At 52.5% G+C, this 19359-nt stretch overlaps 1 protein-coding gene across 1 annotated transcript in view; it reads left to right on the top strand.

Moving 5' to 3' along the window:
- The window catches only part of KANSL3 (KAT8 regulatory NSL complex subunit 3), a 25455-nt gene extending 6096 nt beyond the window's left edge, over positions 1-19359 (top strand). Inside the window, exons 10-22 of the mRNA XM_065856710.2 lie at positions 203-360; positions 854-917; positions 1408-1608; positions 2257-2413; positions 3646-3723; positions 6507-6698; positions 8209-8293; positions 9632-9786; positions 10213-10325; positions 10814-11033; positions 11910-12043; positions 16455-16578; positions 18676-19359. Coding sequence (XP_065712782.1) covers positions 203-360; positions 854-917; positions 1408-1608; positions 2257-2413; positions 3646-3723; positions 6507-6698; positions 8209-8293; positions 9632-9786; positions 10213-10325; positions 10814-11033; positions 11910-12043; positions 16455-16578; positions 18676-19199 — 2205 coding nt within the window. The 3' untranslated portion in view covers positions 19200-19359. The remainder of the gene's footprint in view (positions 1-202; positions 361-853; positions 918-1407; positions 1609-2256; positions 2414-3645; positions 3724-6506; positions 6699-8208; positions 8294-9631; positions 9787-10212; positions 10326-10813; positions 11034-11909; positions 12044-16454; positions 16579-18675) is intronic.

Raw genomic sequence — 19359 nt, 5'->3', positions numbered from 1 at the left:
TGTTTAAACGAACCGTCCAGTTTATATTTCTGTCCTTTCCGGACACAGTTGGCACGTACTGGGCTTGCACACAAAGTATTTTCTGCCCCTGTGGCATGTGCTTTGCCTCTTTGGGAATACTCATCTAATTAAAACAGATGTTTGGCTCTGAAGACTCTACATCCTTGATCCTTCCAAATTACAGTTCCTTGTGCTTTTTTAGGATGTTGACGACCCCCTCCTGGAGATGAAGACCCCCGTCCTCTTCGTGATCGGTCAGAATTCCCTCCAGTGCAACATCGAAGCCATGGAAGATTTCCGGGAGAAAATCCGAGCGGATAACAGCATGGTGGTGGTGGGAGGAGCAGACGACAACCTCAGGTAATGGGCTGTGAGATCGGCACTTGCTTCCCAGAAACACCAGGCAAGATCTGAGCGTGCCACTTGCAAAAGTAAACCCCAAATTTGATACTGAAACTAGACAGGAACTGCATAAAGACGCTTCAAGGTCGACTTTGTCAGTCAAAATGGGGTATGTTGGATAGAGAGTTGATTTTTCGGTGATAAATCTGCGTCGTTTCTCCCAGTGTGGTGCGACACTAGAGCAAGTATTTGCTTTTTTGTGCCCCTCCTGTCTCTGGAATCATAGATTATTGAAAGCTGTGCACAGAATTTGGGTGAGGGAGACTGGAAAAATCTTGCAGGAAGCAAGAAGCTCTTAAGGTTTCAGTAAATTTTGGAGCTTTTTCTCCTGTCGCACTTGCACACATTTGGTAACCGCAGAAATCCATTTACAGAATGAGGTCGTGAGTGGGAAAGTGGAAAACCAACTGCACGTTGGCTTACGTCTGGTTTTGGTTTTCTCTTTTAATAGGATAAGCAAAGCCAAAAAGAAGACAGAAGGCCTGACCCAGAGTATGGTGGACAGGTGCATCCAGGTAACCACAGAAATCTTCCTTTTATACCTCAGATCTATTAAAAAAATCGTCGAAGACATCTTGGTGCCCACAAGTTAGAACCGTTCTGGCAGGAGGGGTTGGATTGAAGGTGATCGATCTCATGAGGGGGATTTTGAAGTCTCGTTTTGGGAGGAGAAACGTGAGCTTCCTGATAGTGCACCGTGAATAAAGAGCATTTTCTGAGTTGTCCAGTGCATCTACCTGGGGATGCAAGTGGTACTTTTGGGAACATTGGAGAAATCATCATGTTTCTCTCCTGTTTGTCAGAAATCAGTGGATTATGAGCTTTAATGGATCAGCAAGGTCGGTCTGTAACATTTTGGTGTTGCTTTTTACAGCATATTAAACATAAAGAACCTTATTATTTGCCTGTTTGGGAATATGTCTTTTTTTTCATTTCAGGCCGTGAAGATGAGTTGTTTAGACACCTCCACACCACTTAATTAACTATTTGTTTCACCCTTCGTAGGATGAAATAGCTGATTTCTTGACTGGAGTCCTCACCCGAGCAGAGAGCCACTCGGGCTCCGATCCCCGTGACCTGGATGCTGAGAAGAAGAAGAAGCCACGCGACTCGACCCGGAGGGATCTGTCGTTCGACTTGCCCGAAAGAACCAGCAGACCCACCTCACCTGCAGCTAAAGTGCCCGCTTCACCCTCGGGATCTGAGGTGGGGGGATAATTTGGGTTGGGGAAGGGTGAGGGTGTGTGAGAAGATGCTTTTGTGCTGCTGAGATGTGTAGTGAGAGATGTGCTTGGTATTGGAAGAAGGTGAGAGGGTAGTGAGGGACTAACGGCTTGTGGGGAAGCAAACGAACCTTCAGAAATAGGTGGGCAGAAATGGAGAATAAGTCTGGGGAGAGGCTGAGGGAGCTGGGGGGTTCAACTGGAGAACAGGAGCTAAGGGGAGACCTTCTGATCTCTGAACTGCCTGAAAGGAGCTTGGAGCCAGAGGGGTCGGGCTCTGCTCCCCAGGAACAAGCGCCAGGAGCAGAGGAAACGGCCTCAAGTTGCGCCAGGGGAGGTTGAGATTGGATGTGGGGAACAATTTCTTCCCCAAAGGGCTAAGGGGCATTGGAACAGGCTGCCCAGGGCAGTGCTGGAGTCACCATCCCTGGAGGGTTGGACAGATGGACACGAGGTTCTCAGGACATGGGGCAGTGCCAAGGATGGGGGAGTGTTTGGACTCGATGATCTTAAAGGTCTTTTCCAACCAAAACAATTCTGTGATTCTATGTACGCTTTATTGCCTGTCTGCTGCTGCACTCGGGGTTCCACCTGCCTCTTGGGGTAAGAGCTGTTCCCCCTCTTTGAGCAGGACTTATCCAGCGTCTCCAGCAGCCCCACGTCGAGCCCCAAGACGAAAATGGCTGCGGTGTCCTCTGGCCAGAAGCCCAGCCCCATGGGCACCACGCAGCTGCTCAAGCGGCAGGTGCAGAGGGCGGACACGGTCCTGACACACAAACAGGCACAAGGTAACGCCCTGGACCTTTCCCACCCTCTTCCCTCTCAGCAGCCGTTTTTTTTGGTCTTTATCTGTTTAGGTGTTTGTCTTCTGAGTCCTGTCTTGAATTCCAAGCTCCTTGTGGCAGTTTTCTCTACAGCTTCGTTCCCTGTCTTGTCATCCCAAGGCAGCAACCTGTGGAGGGTTGAAATTAGGTTGAAAATAGGGGTTTTTTTGCAGCTTGCTGGTCAAAGTGGGATGGGTTTTCACTTGCTCTGGCTGAACAAATCACCACAGAGCCGTCCTCTGATTCTTTTTCAAGTGTGAACCGCTTGACTTAAGTCTCCTGTCCTTGAAGGCTGCTTAGGAGTGAGACTAAAGATTATTTGGGCTATTGAATCAGGACTAAAACAGTGGGTTTTGGGTAATTAGAGTCATCTTCCACCAAACGCCAGTGGAAAACGTGCTCTGAATAAGAAAGCAGCCTGAATTGTGTGGTATGGGGTTTGGTTTTTTTGTCCTGTTGGGTGCCGATTACAAACCTTACAGTGCAGCCTCAGTCTGATTGTGAATGCAGGTAATGGTTTTATTGGTGATGATCCCCCGGCATATACTCAGATGATAGTTCTCAAGCTTTTCTTTGCTCCAGACAGACCCGAACAGGCTCATTGTTGTCTTGTGTACTAGTGTCACCCTCCTAAGTCCTGCTCTAAGTCCAGGGTAGGCTCCAGAAGGAAGTCAAAGCTTGCATCTCCCTTGATTTCTCAAACCACGGACTCAAATCTATTCCTGTGTTGTTGTAGCTGAGGCAGGAGGTTTCTAGAAGGCAGGAGGAGGGTCTGTGGCGTGGGGAGTGTCGTGACCGCCGTGTTTTTGTCCGGAGCGCCGCTCCAGCGTGGCTTCTGGCCGGATTTGTGGCCGTTGCCGTTCAGGGCCGTGCTGGCTGATGTCTCCAATCTTTTTGGTGCGTGTGCTTGGTCAAACTGTGGCCGTGCCTCTCGCAGCTGAGCCCTGATCTTTTCCCGGTGCCTGTGGGGTTGGAGAGGGCTCGTGCTGTCCGGGAAATCCGGGGTGATGCCTCTTGTAGTGTCACACGTGCCATGGAGAGGACGCTGCTGTGTCTCTGTGTGCCCTGTGGCTGGATGAGTCGTGTCCGGAGCTCCCTGCTCCGTGGTCACTGTCTGTGGGTCGCGGTGACATCCCTGGAGCTTCCTGTCCCCAGAGCCAGGCTGTGATACTGTAATTCTCTCTGATTCATTTCAGCTCAGTTCGCTGCTTTTCTGAAACAAAACATGCTGGTGAGGAAAGCTCTTCCTCCTGGCACCTCTTCATGTCTCTTTGGTGAGTATCTCCTCACTTCTCACTGTCTCTCTCTCCATCTCCCTCCTTCTCTCTGTCTCTGCCTCCTTTCACCGTCTTCCTCTTCCCTTGCATTGGTTTGGGGATGTGGCCCAACGTGTCCCCTTGTCCCCCTGCTTCTTTTTTTTTGCTTTCTCATTGCTGTATTTGAAGCTAAAACTTGCTAGCTGAGAGCATTAACTTTTCCTGAGCTCTTTCCTTGGCCCGGTGGGTAGATAACTGCGCTTCGAGCTGTGTTGTCTGGCAGCAGGTTTGCTCTGAGAGACTAAAACTTTGCGGACAATGCGGTGACTTTTTGTGATGGAGAGTTTAACCCTTTCCTGCGCTGGGGCTGAGAAGGGGATGCATGTTTTGCGTGAGCGTCCCAAACACATGGAGCAGCCAAGGAGCTGTTGGTGGGAGCAGAAACAAGGGGCTGCCAGTGACTTGGGGCAGATGGAGACACGTGGAGCAGCGTCTTTTGGCTGGAGAGAGTTGGGGAAGAGCAGAGAGGTCAGGAAGAGTTGGGACAGACGGTGACATGGCAGGACAGGGATGATGTCTGGGCCAGCAGACACACAGGGGTGAGCAGTTCTTAGTCTTCTGGTCTCTCGTGTCTCGGCGTGTGCGGTGCTCTGAGGTTTAGGGATGGAGGGGCGAGATCCGCAGTGGATCTAAAGACGCGTTTTGACGTCTCAAGTGGCAGTGACTGCGTGGAGCTGCGACCAGGAGAGGAAGAGAGGTTGAAATCCGAGGCTGCGGTGTTGTCACATGAGGTGTCGGTGTCACTTCTCCACTTGGGTGACCCCAGGGTGCTGAGAGCACTGATGTGGGTTACAACTCCCTCTGTGCAGCACCTGAATGCCGGTGCTTTTAACTGAACGAGGCAAGCGCTGGATGCAGAGAAGTTGCTGCTATTTTGCCATGTTCTGCCTCCTAAGATTGATTCTCTCTGCTTGCCCTGAATGCACACGAGATATTGTCCAAAAATGCACGTACACAACCATAGTGACAAACTCCTGAGGCACATATTGGCCCGAGCTGGTTGGTTTAAAGGTTTATCTCTTTCTTGAGCCTCATTTCAAGGTTTATTTAGTTCTTGAGCCTTGTTTTGTGCCTTCCCCTGTGTGCTGAGGTCACACACGGAGCCCTGCACCCATCCCGAGCCCTCCCACCTGGGAGGAGAAACCAGAGGGAGATGTGGAGAGGCTGACACCACCCCGGGCTGCCTTTCCATACAATCCAGAGCTAATTAAGACCTCTGGGCTCATTACCGCGTTGGCTTGGCCGTCTGAGCAGCGAGGTAGGAAGCTGGGGGATGTGTTTTGGGAGCGATCGCTGGTTTATTGGGAGCAATTGCTGGCTTTTTGGGAGCAGGGTGCTCCTCCTGAACACGCCACCCTTGGCGCCGGGGGATCTGCGGTGGGGACACAGGGGGACGTTGGGTCACCGCTTGTCGATGCTTTGAGGGGCACCTAACGCCGCTGCCTGTGCATGTGCCGTTTCGCTGTCCTGCTTGGCTGGTGACACTTTTTTTGGGGGGGTGGCTTTGGCGCCCACAGTCTGTGCACGCCTGGTGAGGTCCCTCTGGACGGTGACTCAGACCGCGCATGTTTGCAGGTGGGTGGGAGGCACGGGAGCATTGCACGAGTGTCACGAATTAATATGCTTGAGCCACGGGACGGTGAGATTGTCGCTTGTCTTGGGGACCAGAGCAGCCCTGGAACGCCTCCTGACATTCAGGGACTTGGCTGCAGTTTTGTCTTGTACCTGCAGCTCAGAGAGCATATAAATACATATATATACACACAAATACATCTATATATTGATTTTATATAACATCTTGGCCTCTAGGCTGTTGAATACATGGTGTAGATGCCCTGGAGCATCTGCAAAGCGGGAGGTATCTGCCTCAGAAGCTCTTGATGGTTTCGTAGCTTTGGGCGAAAGGCTTTTCCCCTTGTCGCAGGTGGTGGTAGGAGGCAGATCTGCACCCTCGTTTCAAACTGGGGCTGGATAACCCTATATCAGTATTGGGGAGGAGCAGAGAACGACTGCGGCAGCTCCTGACCGCGTTTTGTTCCTGGGCTGCTTGTCACAGCTCCTCTGTGCTTTTTCAGTTCGCTCTGGCAACCTTGTGCTTTAAGCAGGACCAAACAGATGTGGCGGGTCAAGGACACGGCAGCAAAATGAGCTGTTGGTGCGGAAGAGGAATCTCAGCTCGTGGTTTTTCTCCCCTAGAACCCAGCAGCGTGGGGTGCACGGGGGCTTGGCTTTGCTGCAGCGGCTTCTGTGCTCTCGGCTGCTTCATTTGGCACCTCTAAAACCTCCGCGCTCCCGTCCAGCGCATGGAGAGCCGCTGTGAGGGACGTGCCGAAAAACAGCCGTGCAAATACCTTTATGGGTGCGTTGGAGGAGCAGGTGAGCCGAGCTTTAATCCCGCATTGGCTGTGAGTCTGCACCCTCACCTGGAAATTAGGAATACCAGAGGGGTCTGATGCCAGGATTGATCGTTGAGATGAAAAGTGGAGATGTGGTATCGCTGTAAACATCTGTTTTTCTTCGCTCAGTGTGTGAGTAGCTTAAGCTCAGTCCTGACTTTAAGACGGCAGCATAGGGCACATGGATGGCAAAAAAGAGGAGCGTGGGTCCCTGGTGCATGGGCAAGGCTGGCATGGAGGGAGCTGTGAGCTGTGCATGGGCATGTGTGTCCCCTCCGCACCTCGGAGCAGCGCCAACCCCGAGGGACCCGGGGTTTTCAAAAAGGCTCCTTCTGTGTCCCCTAGTTCCAGTCTCCTCAGAGCACTTGGACGGGGCTGAGAAAGATGAGGTGCGTGCGCAGCTGAAGAGGCAGCAGACCCCCAGCCCAACCCAGTGCACCAAACCCTCCAAACGAGCCAAAATCAAGGTGACCATTGTCTCTCACGGAGACGCCGCGGGCGTGGGGACCGGAGCAGCCCTCACCACCCAGGCCGAAAGTGAGTTGCGATTGCGTAGCTGCTTCTTAACCTGTAACAAAACCGGGGTGGTGGCTGAGCCCAGACCCACTCTGGGGCATGGGGAGGGAGCTGTGATTTTTATTATATTTATTATTTTTAAACAATTTTTGGAGGAGTTAGCTGCAGAAAGCAGACGGAGGCTCAAGGTGCGACTTGGGCTGACAACACGTCGGAGCTTGGCAGGAGCCTCCGTTTTCCACAGCGGTTGGAATCGCGCGCTCCGAGCAACGCACCGTGAGGCCAATTTTGACTGTTCCGCCTTCCTCCGAGGCGCTGGGATGCAGGAGTAGGTTGTGTGAACCTCCGGTTCTACTGCACGGAGCTCTCACCTGGAACGTGCTCCTGCTTTGGGGACGACAAGGAAGTTCTGGAAGACTTCGATCTGTTCAGACCTCACGAATCTGCTGAGCGCCCCGCTTTGATTTTTACCCTTCGGAACTGAAACCTCACACAATACACACTTAATACACGTATAAATAAACTCCAGCTTCTCTCCCACGTCTGCAGATGGGAAAATGAGCGTTGCGGACGTCCCTGCGGCCCAAAAAGAGGTGATGTGCGCCGTCTGCATCCCCTTGAGCCTCTGCAAGGAGGCCGGAAGCTTTGGCTGCTGTCACCCTTGTACCTGAAGGATGTTGCATTGTCACCACTGCTGGCGTTTACAAGAGCAGAGCCCTAGAAATGTAAAAGCAGTCGCTCGTAATTAGTGTTTGCTCCATGCAGTGCAGGACTGAAAGGTCAGCGTCTGCATTCTGGTGGGAAATCCAAGGTTTTCAGAGCTCAGAAATAATTATTCTCCTTTGGAAGCATCTCTCGGTTAATTTAAGTGTTATTTTGAACTGCAAAAATGAACTAATAAATACACTTTTTTTTTTTAAGGTTTATCTTCTGGCAGCTTTGACATTCTCTAGTTTCCAAAATGTTTTTATTTTTAATTTTGCAAACTTTACTTCTTTTCACAGAAAGGAAATGAATTGCAGAAGCAAACACCGGCCAAACCAAGAACTCCCTCGTACTGGGTGTGAGCAGGAGGAACGCACGAGACAAACCCACTTGTATCCCAAAACGCCGCAATAAACCACTATTTTCGCTCCTCGCATCCATGTGTATTTTGTAAAATGTCTCTAGAAAACGCTGATAAAATTGATCCGTAGCGACCAGCCGGATCTGAATTATAATAACTGCTTGAGGCAACTGATCTGTGATGGACCAGGAGAAGGGGATTAGTGGAGAGAAATGTGCGTTTGGTGACAAGGACCTGAGATTTCACTGCTTACAGGTTGATTTTAAGCCGGTTCCTTCAATCCCGTGTGTCCTAACCCTTCCACAACGGCAGCTTTCTGGTTTTTATTCTCAATTCTGCCCTGTGTTTTTATGGCCGCAGCGGGATTTTCCTTCCGAAGACGCTTTACGAGCAGCGTGGTGGTCGTACAAGAGCAGGGGAATGCTACAGGAGGAGAAAAAGTGAGATGTCTTCTTTCTTTTGCAGTTGTCGCTGGAAAGCCGGTCCCCATGGCCGTGAGCCAGTCCGTATCGGGCGCAAAGGAGCTGTCGGGGCTGCTCGCCACCCCCAAGTGAGTGCAATTTTGCTTGTTTTATGAAATTTTGGGGTTTTTCGAAAGGCTGCACCACAACAGGGTGATTTCTGCCTGTGCATCTTTCTGGTATCTTGCCCATGACTGGAATTTTCTGAAGCACAGGAGACTTTTAGGCTCCTGAGAACGATTTGCCAACCAGCAGGTGAGTCTGAGAACGGCTGAAATGGGCACAAGTTGAAGGTGTTGTGGCTGTCGGGCTGTATTTCTAGATAGTTTCCCAAATTTCAATTGTTTTATCTCCATCTTTTGATGAGTGTGGTGTCTTTGCTAGAAATTCAGTGTTGGCGTTTAATCCTTCCCTTCATTCCTTCCAACAGTCAAGCATTTTTTGTCTAAAAATAGGGCAAAGAAGCCTCAATCTTTCATAAAGTTGGGTTTTCTGTTGGAGAATGAATCTGGCGTTGACATCTCACGTTGCTGTTTTCCCTTTTAATTCAAACTAAGCTTGGGAGAAGCAAACTCTGATCTGGAAGGGGAGAGGAAGAAGAGCTGTTCTCAAATAGAAATTGGGTTTTGAATGGGGAACGTGTCGCTGAAAGGTGGATTGCTACCTAGGTAGGTGTGCACAGCTAATGAGATCACTTGCAATTTGGAAATAATGTGGATTTTACCGTAGGTGCTGGTCGTGGTTTAACCCTGGCCGGCAACTGAGTCCCACGCAGCCACTCACTCACTCACCTCTGTTGAGATGGGGGAGAGAATTGCAAGAGTGAGAAAACTTGTGGGTTCTGATAAGGAGAGATTAGTAGGTAAAGCAAAAGCCACACACACAAGCGAAGCAAAAAAAGGAATTAATTCCATCCTTCGCGTTGCAGGCGGGTGTTCAGCCATAGCTGGGAAAACGGTGACTTGGGAAGAGAAACACCATCACTCCAAGTATCCCCACACTTGCTTTATTTTCCCCCAAAATACCAAGCATGACATAATATGGTCTGGAGTATCCCTTTACCTAGTTGAGGACAGTGTTATGGCTGTGCCCCCTCCCTGCAAACTCCTTGACTTGGTACAAACATCACCTAGCAACAACCAAAACATCAGCCTATTATCAACACAATTCTCATTCCAAACCCAAAACATCAGCTACTAGGAAGGAAATTAACTCCGTCCCAGCTGAAAACAGGACGGTGCTCCCTGTTCTACCCGCTGCGGTGGGAACGGGGGAACATCTTGCTTTGGATTTTCATACCTCATCCTGTCTTCCATCATCCTGTCTTCCAGGAGCGCGCTGGGTTGCATCGACAGCCTGTTATCAAAACCACCTCGCCTTGCCTTTGCGGTTTATCGCTAACTGGAGTCTCCCGTTTGCTTTTTCAGGCTGAGTTCGACCGCAGAAACCTCCTCCTCGAGTCCTGCTCCGTCTGCCGCCGTCCCCAGCAGCACGACGCCCGGCGCGTTCCATGCCCTGCAGAGCAGGCTGGTGGCCAGTGGCACCCACTGCGTGCAGGCCCAGCCGGCCAGCGCCCTCCAAGGTACCCCTGCCGCTCTCCACGGCCCTCTTGTGCACATAAAGCTCCAGAATCACTTGGTTGATCCTTTTTCTTGCATTCTCTACTCTGGGTTTGGCCCAGGCAGCGTTTGCTGTTGCAGAGATCCGGTGGGATCCTGTCAAATGAGGTTGAAGGTGCAGTAGGTGATCTGTTAATGATGTTGTTTCTATATAATGATGCCTTGAGACACCAACACTGACCTCTCGCCTTCTGGGTTTCACAGAACCCTATTTGTGGCTGCAGCAGTGAAATGTGTTGCACTGTGTGTGCAGGGCAGCCGAGAGGATCCCCAGGCTGTGGGGAGGCTGCTCTTTGAAAAAACCCAGTTTAACAAACACCCCCACCACTAGAATTTCATGCTGGTGGTTTCTCCAAGCCTGATTTCTTTATTCTTTCCTTTTTTTTTAGGAGCAGCATCTGCCAGCAGCCTCCTGCAAGGGCTGAGCTTCAGCCTGCAGGACATCGGGACCAAGTCCTCGGCCGTTCCTGCTGGTGCGGCTGCGGCCGGGTCACCTGTGCAGGTAACGCGGAGGAGATGGGGATGTCGGGTGTGAAATGCAGCAGAAATGATGGGGCTAAAGGGGCTAAAGGTTCTTGTGGGTGGGCTGAGGTCTGGGAAACAGGGCTATGGGAAGCTGGTTCCAGGTGGCCACCTAGAAAATGGGAGTTGGAGAATGGACTGGAAGCATCAGCGATCTTTCTCCTCCTTGTTCTGTGTTCTCCCAGCCAACACTCCCCATCCCTTCGGTTTGAGGCACCCTCATTCAAAACTGGTGGCTTCATTAGAAATAGAGTCACAGTTTCTCCCAGTCACACTTTCAAGTTGAAAGGAATATGTGCAGACTGGAAACGACAAATTTGCTTCCCTTTAGACCTGTTTGTGGCCACCAGAATGAAGCGTGGAAGCTCTGATTTCCAAAAACCTCTATTTTCTGCGGGAGGAATAGGCTGTGCCATCCCGGCATCCCCTTTCCCTCCAGTTACTTAGTGCTTCTGCTTCTCCTTCCAGACCTCAGCTGTGAAGACGCCCACGCCCATCCAGACCCTGAGCACCATCACCACGGGCACCGGCACAATTGTCCGCACCATCCCGGTTGCCACCTCTTTGTCTCTGGGAGCCTCGGCCAGCGGGAAGCCCACGGCCATTCACCAGCTGCTGACGAACGGGGGACTGGCCAAGCTGGCTAGCAGTCTGCCCGGCCTGGCCCAGATCTCCAACCAGGCGGCAGGTGAGGGACGAGGGGGACAGGAATGTGATCCAGGTGCCTGGAGCACCCCATCACCCCAAAAACAGTGTTTCCAAAGCTTATAGAATCATTTGGGTTGGAAAAGACACTCAAGATCATCAAGTCCAACCATAACCCACCCCGGCACTGCCCCATGTCCCTGAGAACCTCATCTATGCGTATTTTAAACCCCTCCAGGGATGGTGACTCCAGCACTGCCCTGGGCAGCCTGTTCCAATGCCCCACAGCCCTTTGGGGAAGAAATTATCCCAAATTTCTGACCTCAGCTTCCCCTGGCACAACTTGACGCTGTTTCTTCTGCTCCTGGCGCTTGTTCCTGGGGAGCAGAGCCCGACCCCCCTGACTCCAAGCTCCTTTCAGGCAGTTCAGAGATCAGAAGGTCTCCCCCCAGGTCCCTCAGCCGCTCCCATCACACTTGTGCTCCAGCCCCTCACCAGCTCCATTCCCTTCTCTCAACTCACTCCAGCATCTCAAGATTTTTCTTGGTCTGAGGAGCCCAAAACTGCCCGCAGGATTCGAGGTTTTTCCTCCCCAGGTCCCAGCACAGGGATGGTCACTACCCTGGGCCTGCTGGCCACACAGCGCTGGTACCAGCCATGATGCTGGTGGCCTCTTGGCCACCTGGGCACACTCTGGCTCATGTTCAGCTGCTGTCACCAACACCCCCAGGTCCATTTTCCACTGAGCAGCTTTCCAGCCACTCTTCCCAATCCTTTGCCGTTTGAGCTGTAGCTATGGGCAGGCGATTTCTGAGCACCCTCCTCTAATGGGAAGAGGCTTCTGCTGCAGCTCCCGGTTGGTGAGTGCGACCTCCACAGCCCTCATGTCTCAGGGATGTGTCACTCACGTGTTTTCTAGGCTTGAAGGCCCCGACGACCATCACTGTGACGCTGCGTGGGCAGCCCAGCCGTGTCACCACGCTGAGCCAGGCGACCATGGGGACCGTCCAGCCCCAGCCGGAGGAACAGCCGATGCAGACGCAGGCACCGCAGGTAACTTTTGGCATCATCTCTATAGGAAAAGTGTCCGCTGCTGCTCCTCTGAGCTTTTTCCAACTATTGAGGATATAGCCGTTGTAGGGAAAGCATTCTTGGTCACGTCTTGGGTGCGATGAGCTTTGTTGCTTTGTGCTGGTTAAGAGGACCCGGGTCATCTTTGTGTCTGTTAGTAACAGGGTGGATTGTGCTCGATCTCACACCAGTACTGCACCGAGGGAACCTCGGGTTCGGCTTGAAAAGCTGATACCAGCATGGGAGTTGTTCCTGAAGCTCTGGCACTTCTTGGCAGTAACAGGGTTTGGTGGGAGGAGTGTCTGTCTCTGCTTTTTCTCACTGCCGTGCTGTTCAAACCAATTTTATGAGGGGCTGAGCGTGTGCTCCGAGCTTATATCTGTTTGATACGGGTCTCCTTTTGGAGGTGATCACTGACAGTAGGAAAAACTCTTATATTTGGACTCTCAACACGTGCCAGATGCTGTCTCGCGGATCCTGGCTGCCTTCCTGCATTAGTCTTGGTGCTGTTGGGTTGAAAGGATGAGATCCAAGTGGAAAAGGGTTTATTTTGTTGTGACAGTAGTGTGTTTGGGAACCGTAACGTCAACCTCTCAGCCTCGGGTCCTGGAGGTAGGGATGAATTTGCTGCAGGTGTATCCTTGGGCTCTGTCCTAAACTGCTGTCGATTTTGAGCTGGATTAATAAACATGAGGGTGGAAAGGTTGGCTGGTCAGCGGTAACTGCAATGTGTCATCAGCAAGGGTGACCCAAGCTCAGGTGGCTTCCCTGTGGTCCCAGCTCTGAGCTGTACGACACTCACGTCTCTCCTGTAGATGTTTTCCTGGATGTAGGAACCTGTGCTCATCTTCCTAGGGATGAAGGAGGCAGGAAAAAGGCAGCTGGTTGCTTGAGCGTGTGCTGAGCGGTACAACTGTCCAACAGGTGCTGGCTGCAGCGATTTTGAGGCATTTTCAGGGAGAAAATAGTTCAAAGAACAAGTCAACAGGCTCCCAGAACGACAAACGCTACAGCTTGGGCAGTTGGATGAGTGCGGAGCATCCAGTGGGGATCAAACTCCAGTTCCCAACAGGAATTAACAAACTGGCACTGAGGCTGAGGGTACCAAGATCACTCCAGATTGGCAGGGTTTGTTTTTTCTTTTCCTCTTGCACCTAATTTTCCTGCTTTCGATAGCGCTACCGCGGGCCCCGACCAGGAGAGACAGAGAAATCTCTCCGTAGCAGATGAAGCTCTGGGGTTTAGTCCCTGTTGCTGGGCTGGCTCGAGTTTTGAGCAGCATTGTGGAGGTAGGAAACACACTTCTGCCCCTTGCTGCTCTCTGCAGAGGCTGTTCAATGTTGTGTGAAGCCCTGAGATATATTTTGGGATACATTCTCCTAAAGGTGAGGCCTTTGGATGGTACAGTTGGTTAAGGATGAACAGCAGGATCGCGAAATCCTTAATTTACGCCTTGGAGCGTCCGCCGTTGCTGATAATTTCTACACAGAGTCCTGGTTTGCTGCTGGTTGAAGCTCAGATTTGGGAGCACCTGCGTCCTTCCTCCCGTGACTTATCTGTGTTTCTTTCAGTCACTTGACTCTACAACAGAGCCCACAGGCATTGGCAAAGCCGAGCTTAAGGCCGGCTTGGGTAGAGCTTAAAAACACAGCGCAGATCCCACCTACGCAGCGGGTGAGTCGCTTTGTAGCTCTGAAATTCTTGGAGTCTTTTGTGCTCTTCAAAATCTCTTTAATAAACCATCAGAACTCACGTGCTTCCCTTTGCGTCCCTCCTTACCTCCGAGGGACCCTAAACCTCCAGCAGAACAATAATTCCGCAGTGTGATGAAACTTTTTGCAGCTCCACGCTGGAATTAATGAGTCTGTGTAATATTTTTAAGGTGGTGGAGCTGTGACTTTGACCTACAACGCTGAGCCTGTGTCTTCAAGGTCGGGCTTAATTGTGTGGCCGGCTTCGAAAGTCGGTTCAAAAGCAAACCGAAAGCTGTGTTTTTACAGGAAACGGAGTGAGCCGCGTGTTTTTGTAACTAATTATAGCCCTCGACGTCAGCTCGTGTGTGTACCTCGGATTACGTAATCTAACCTTCCTGTAAACGAGCAAAATTACAGAAGGCTTTGGGGATAATGCTCAGGGCTTAAACTCGCGTGTTTTCAGCAGCAGCCGGAGCTGCCGTTGGTTGGGTTCCCTTTGAAATTCCGGCTGATGGTTCCGCGGGGCCTGTAGGGAAGCGTGAAGCCCACGCAGCGGCTGTGTACTTTGATTTTTTTAATGTAATTTATTTGTTGTTTAAACTCCGGGGGTTGGAGCGATGCCTGTAGCAGATGCACTTTGAGTGGGTAACTCTTTTCCTCCCCCCGCCGGCATTAAACAGGAGGTGGAAAACTTGAGGAATCTCCCCGGGGACTTTGCAAATGTTTTCTGTGAATAGCGGAGTAAGAAGCAGCAAGAGTGTTTGAGTGGCTTTAAAGTGAAAATACGAGCAAGTTTCCGCTTCTCTCTTCAATAAACTGCTCCACGGTGGTTTGAAAGTCGCTTTGGGTGAGGATCAATCTCCGACTCCAGCCCAGAGCCAGCAAACCACCAGTAAACACCTTTATTTTCCTAAAGCTTGACCCTTACACTCTCAGAGGGCAGAAATATTAATTATAGCTAATGGAGCAGCATCAAATTGCTGTGCCAAGGCATGGAAAAACAGGTAGAGGAGCTTAGACTTAAGGAAAGGGAGTAAATTGGCTCAGAAGTCAGACCGAAGAGGTGGGTGTCTGGTTTATAGCTGGAAAAGCTGCTTTGGGGCATGAATTACGTCACTCATGGCTGGGAGGGTGTTGTGGTTTAACCTCAGCCCCACGCAGCCACTCGCTCACTCCCCCAAAATGGGAAGGGGAGAGAATCGCAGAAGTGACAGTAGTTATGGGTCGAGATAAAGGCAAGTTAGTAAGTGAAGTATTAATTAACTGCTTCCCATTGCAGGGAGGTGTTCAGTCATCTCCAGGAAAACATATGTTTTATATATATATATATATGGAGCATGACATCATGTGGTCTGGAATATCCCTTTGGTCACTTGGGGTCAGCTGCATCCCCTCCCAGCTCCTTGTGCACCTGGCACAGCTGAGAAGCTGAAAAGTCCTCGCCTGCCTTAGCAACACTCAAAACATCGCTGTATTATCAACATTATTCTCATTCCAAATCAAAACCACGGCACCGCAGCAGCTACAGCGAGGAAAACTAACTCTGTCCCAGTTGAAACCAGGACCAAGCGCTCCTGGGCGAGTGTGGTGACCTCTCCATGATTTCACACACTTGGACGGTCGCGCAGGGAAGTGAAGCTGCCCCAGATCCGTTAGAAGAAGCCCTGAAATGGGTGAATTTCCAGGTATTTTGGTGCTGCCATCCTGGTGTGGTTTAACCCGGCAGGCAGCTCAGCACCACTGACTGCCCTTCACTTCCCACGGGGATAGGGGAGAGAATTGGGGAAAAAATGGGGCTAAACCTTGCAGGATACAACACAGAGTTTAAGAGAATAGGAAGGGAAAAGTGCAATTCATCACCTGTCGACCGATACCCAGCCAGTTCCTGAGCAGTGGGCGTTCACCAACCACTTCCCCCAGTTTAAATAGTCATTGGAATATCCCTTGGGCCGGTTAATCTCAGAATTATTTTGGTGGAAAAGACATTTAAGATCACTCAGTCCTCCTCGTGCACCCCCAGCTCAAAAGTCCTCGACTTGGTACAAACATCGCTTGTCAACGACCAGACCATCAGCCTATTATCCACATGATTCTCATTCCAAATCCCATTTTCAGCACTAAACCAGCTACGGGAGAGAAAATGAACCCCATCCCAACCCAAACCAGGACACTCTGCCTTAGGGTACAAATCCCGGCTCCCCAGTTGTCCCAGTATTGGACACTGGTGCTGTGTAACCAGCTGGTTCTGATTAAAGGGGCTTGTATGTCTTGGTTAAGCATGAGGGCAGCTCGTCTGCTGCAGAGGATGGGATGTCCCAGTTTACACTGGGCTTTCACTGGTGCTACTGGTACTATTGTCTCGCTCTTGCAAGCCGGTTTGCACGATGCACAAATCACCCTTGAGCTCCGGGCCGTCATTTCATTATTGTTGCGGAGGAAACGAGCGGAACGGATTTTCCCAACAGCCGCAGATGGGGACGGCGCCATCCCCGTCCCTCCACAAAAAGCTGACGAGTCGTGCCGCTCTCCACACCGTCACGCTTTAAAACACAGATCTCTGCGGATTTTCTCCCTGTGTTTTCGGTACTGACCGCCCAGCGAGGTTTGGAGCAACAGGGAGAGGCGCTGTGATTTTTTCTCCAGGCGAGCGCCAGCGCGGCTCCGTGTCCAGCAGCTCTCCGTTACTTTAACCCTTCCAGGCTCCGGACGGCGCGGTTGGGAACCTGCCGGCCCCGGCTCCGACGGATCTCGGCAAAGCCCATGCCGGCGCAGAGACGGCTCCCGCCGACCCCCCGGCGCGTCCGACCGCCGCAGCACCCTTAGGTGAGGCGCACGGCGGTGGCGGGCGCGGGGACCGGAGCTGCCGGTGACGTCTGCGCGGTCACTCCGGGGAACGGCTGCCTCAGTCCTGCTTATTTTTAAGCCCATCTTTATTTTTGATCCCCCGTGGTTTCTTTGCGCGAGGAGTTTTGGCTCCGCGCAGCTGATGTGTTAAACTCGAGCCCAAACACGGGATTATCTACACTTCGTGTTTAGTGTCCCCTCATGTTCTCCAAGCACACTGCCCACATTTATTTTCTTTGCCCTGGGGAGCACAAACCCATCCAATTACAGCTAAACAAATATTGCAGACGCTACCCAACCAGTTTTATTTAAAACATAAAGCGGTGATGTGCTCCATTGCATCCCCAAAGGCTCCACTACCCAACATCCCACTACCCGCCGAGCCGGTGTTTTTATTGCTCTCAATCCAGCCGATTTCCAGGCAAGCACCGGGGTGTGCAGGGAGCCAGCCCTTGGTCACATTGAGGGGATGAAGGTCAGTGGGGCTGTCCCGGTTTCCCAAAAATCAAACAAAGCAGCTCCGCAGCATCTGTGTCTTCTCGCACCGTCAGATTTCCTTGCAGGCACTAAACCCAACCAACCCATCTTTGCAGAGCCTCGAAATCTGCGTTTCCCCCCCAGGACTCGCCAGGGAGGCGCAGGAGCGCTGGTTGAAGTCGTCCGCTGTGTGTTTGTTCTCGTTCCTTCTGTTATTTGTTATAGGAGGTTCGGTTCGGCTTTGCATCCCGCGGGGGTTTGCGCCGGAGCAGCGGGATGAGCTGGGGGGTCAGCATTTTGTGTTTGTGGAGTGGTCGTTACCAGTGTATTAACAGCATCATCGCGTCTGTGCCGCTGCCCTTCCATCCTCCCCGACCCCCGGGATGGGGTTGGTGGTTGGACACTCGGTCATCAGCTCATGGCTCTTCATGTCGGAGAGGTCTGTGCTGCGTTGGTGGCGCGATGTCACCCTGATGAGTGCTTCAATGTCACCTTGGATGTCCCTGTGTCGCGGGACGCAGTGCGTCCCAGGGATGGAGCAGGTCGCAGCGTTGGGCAACCTGAGCTGCTCCCGCATGGGGGGTCTCTGGCCGGAGTTACTTGAACCACCTGCGCGTTTCCAGGCTTTGTCCCATCCCGTGAGCGCGTCTGAACCCAGCGGTGAGATCTTGGTGAATTCCCTCTCCCTTTTGGTTCTCTCTGGGCTGTGGCTGCTGCAGACCGACTCGGGGTGACCGCTACGATACAACCTTAGAGCTCTTCATTTCACAAAACCTCAAGTTTTTTAGCACAATGAGGGTCTGAGCATCCCCAGCACTGCTGGTGGAGCTGGAGATGCTGGAGCTGAGCAGGAGCTTGAGCCAGGTCCAGAGAGCAACGTGAGCTCAGTGCGGTTGGGGCAGGTTGGATGGGGTGAGATGAAGAATCTGGGGAAGGGGCTGGAGCACAAGTGTGATGGGAGCGGCTGAGGGAGCTGGGGGTTCAGCTGGAGAACAGGAGCTGAGGGGAGACCTTCTGATCTCTGAACTGCCTGAAAGGAGCTTGGAGCCAGGGGGGTCGGGCTCTGCTCCCCAGGAACAAGCGCCAGGAGCAGAGGAAACGGCGTCAAGTTGTGCCAGGGGAGGCTGGGGTTGGATATGGGGAACAGCTTGTTCCCCAAAGGGCTGTGGGGCATTGGAACAGGCTGCCCAGGGCAGTGCTGGAGTCACCATCCCTGGAGGGCTGGACAGATGGACATGAGGTTCTCAGGACATGGGGCAGTGCCAGGGGTGGGTTATGGGTGCACTTGATGGTCTTTCCCAACCAAAATGATCCTGTGATTCTCTAAGATGGAGCACACTTGACTCAGGCAGATCCATCACGTCTTGTCCCACCAGGAGGGGACTTTTTGTGGTAGGACACCAGCCCCGGAATGAGGAGCTGGGTGATCTGAGCGGTGCTGATGCTGCTTGAGTTTGGCTGTTGTGTTTTCCTCACCCAGGATGGGACAGGGTTTGTTTCGGGGTCCCGCTCCGCAGGGTCAGTGCGGTGGGACAGCTGTGACCCTGGGTTGGCCACCGCGTCCCTGTGTCACCGACCATGCTGTCCCCTTCCCCGCAGTGACCGCCAGCAGCCCCATGAAGACGCTCTACGTCATGTCGGACGCCAAGCTGTCTGCGCTCACCAAGTCTGCGATGGGCGAGGTCCCCCTCAAACTGCCGGCCATCCAGCCTTCCTCATCCTCCTCCTGCTCTCCCACCGGCGCCGTCACCTTCGCCAGCACCGCCAGCAGCCTACTCCACTCCAAGGTGGGACCTGTCCTTCAAACCGCTTCCAAAACCGTCATCCTGACCTCAGCATTGGCCACGGTGAAGGGCGACGGGCCCCTGGGACACGTTGGGGACAAGCTCAGCCTGAGCAAGAGCGTCCCGGCCCTCGGCCACGCTCTGGGGACGGCGGAGCCGCTGGGGAGGGTCCCGTCCGTGGGGGACGAGGGGAGTGTTGGCCATGGCAGGGAAGCTCTGGCCAGCAGACACTTGGTGCCGCAGGCGGTGCTGCCGGGGGGAGCCGGCACCGCGCTCATAGCGCTGGGCGGCTCCTCCGTCATCGCCGCGGCGGGAACCGCGCTCGGCCAGAAGCCGTAGGGACCCCCCCAGCATCCCCTCTGCTGCCACCGGGCGCTTTGGGGAGACGGAGCTTGGCTGTGGGGTGGGAGAGGAGCAGCCCGGTGTGGGGCTGGAGCCAACCAGGGCGTGTTTTTCTGGTTTTGTTGCTGTTTAATAAAACTTTGTCATTCTTTACCAA

This window comes from Patagioenas fasciata, chromosome 26 (genome assembly GCF_037038585.1).
Source record: "Patagioenas fasciata isolate bPatFas1 chromosome 26, bPatFas1.hap1, whole genome shotgun sequence".
NCBI lineage: Eukaryota > Metazoa > Chordata > Aves > Columbiformes > Columbidae > Patagioenas > Patagioenas fasciata.
The sequence above is the reverse complement of the archived record's forward strand: the minus strand, read 5'-3'. Positions and strand labels throughout refer to the sequence as shown.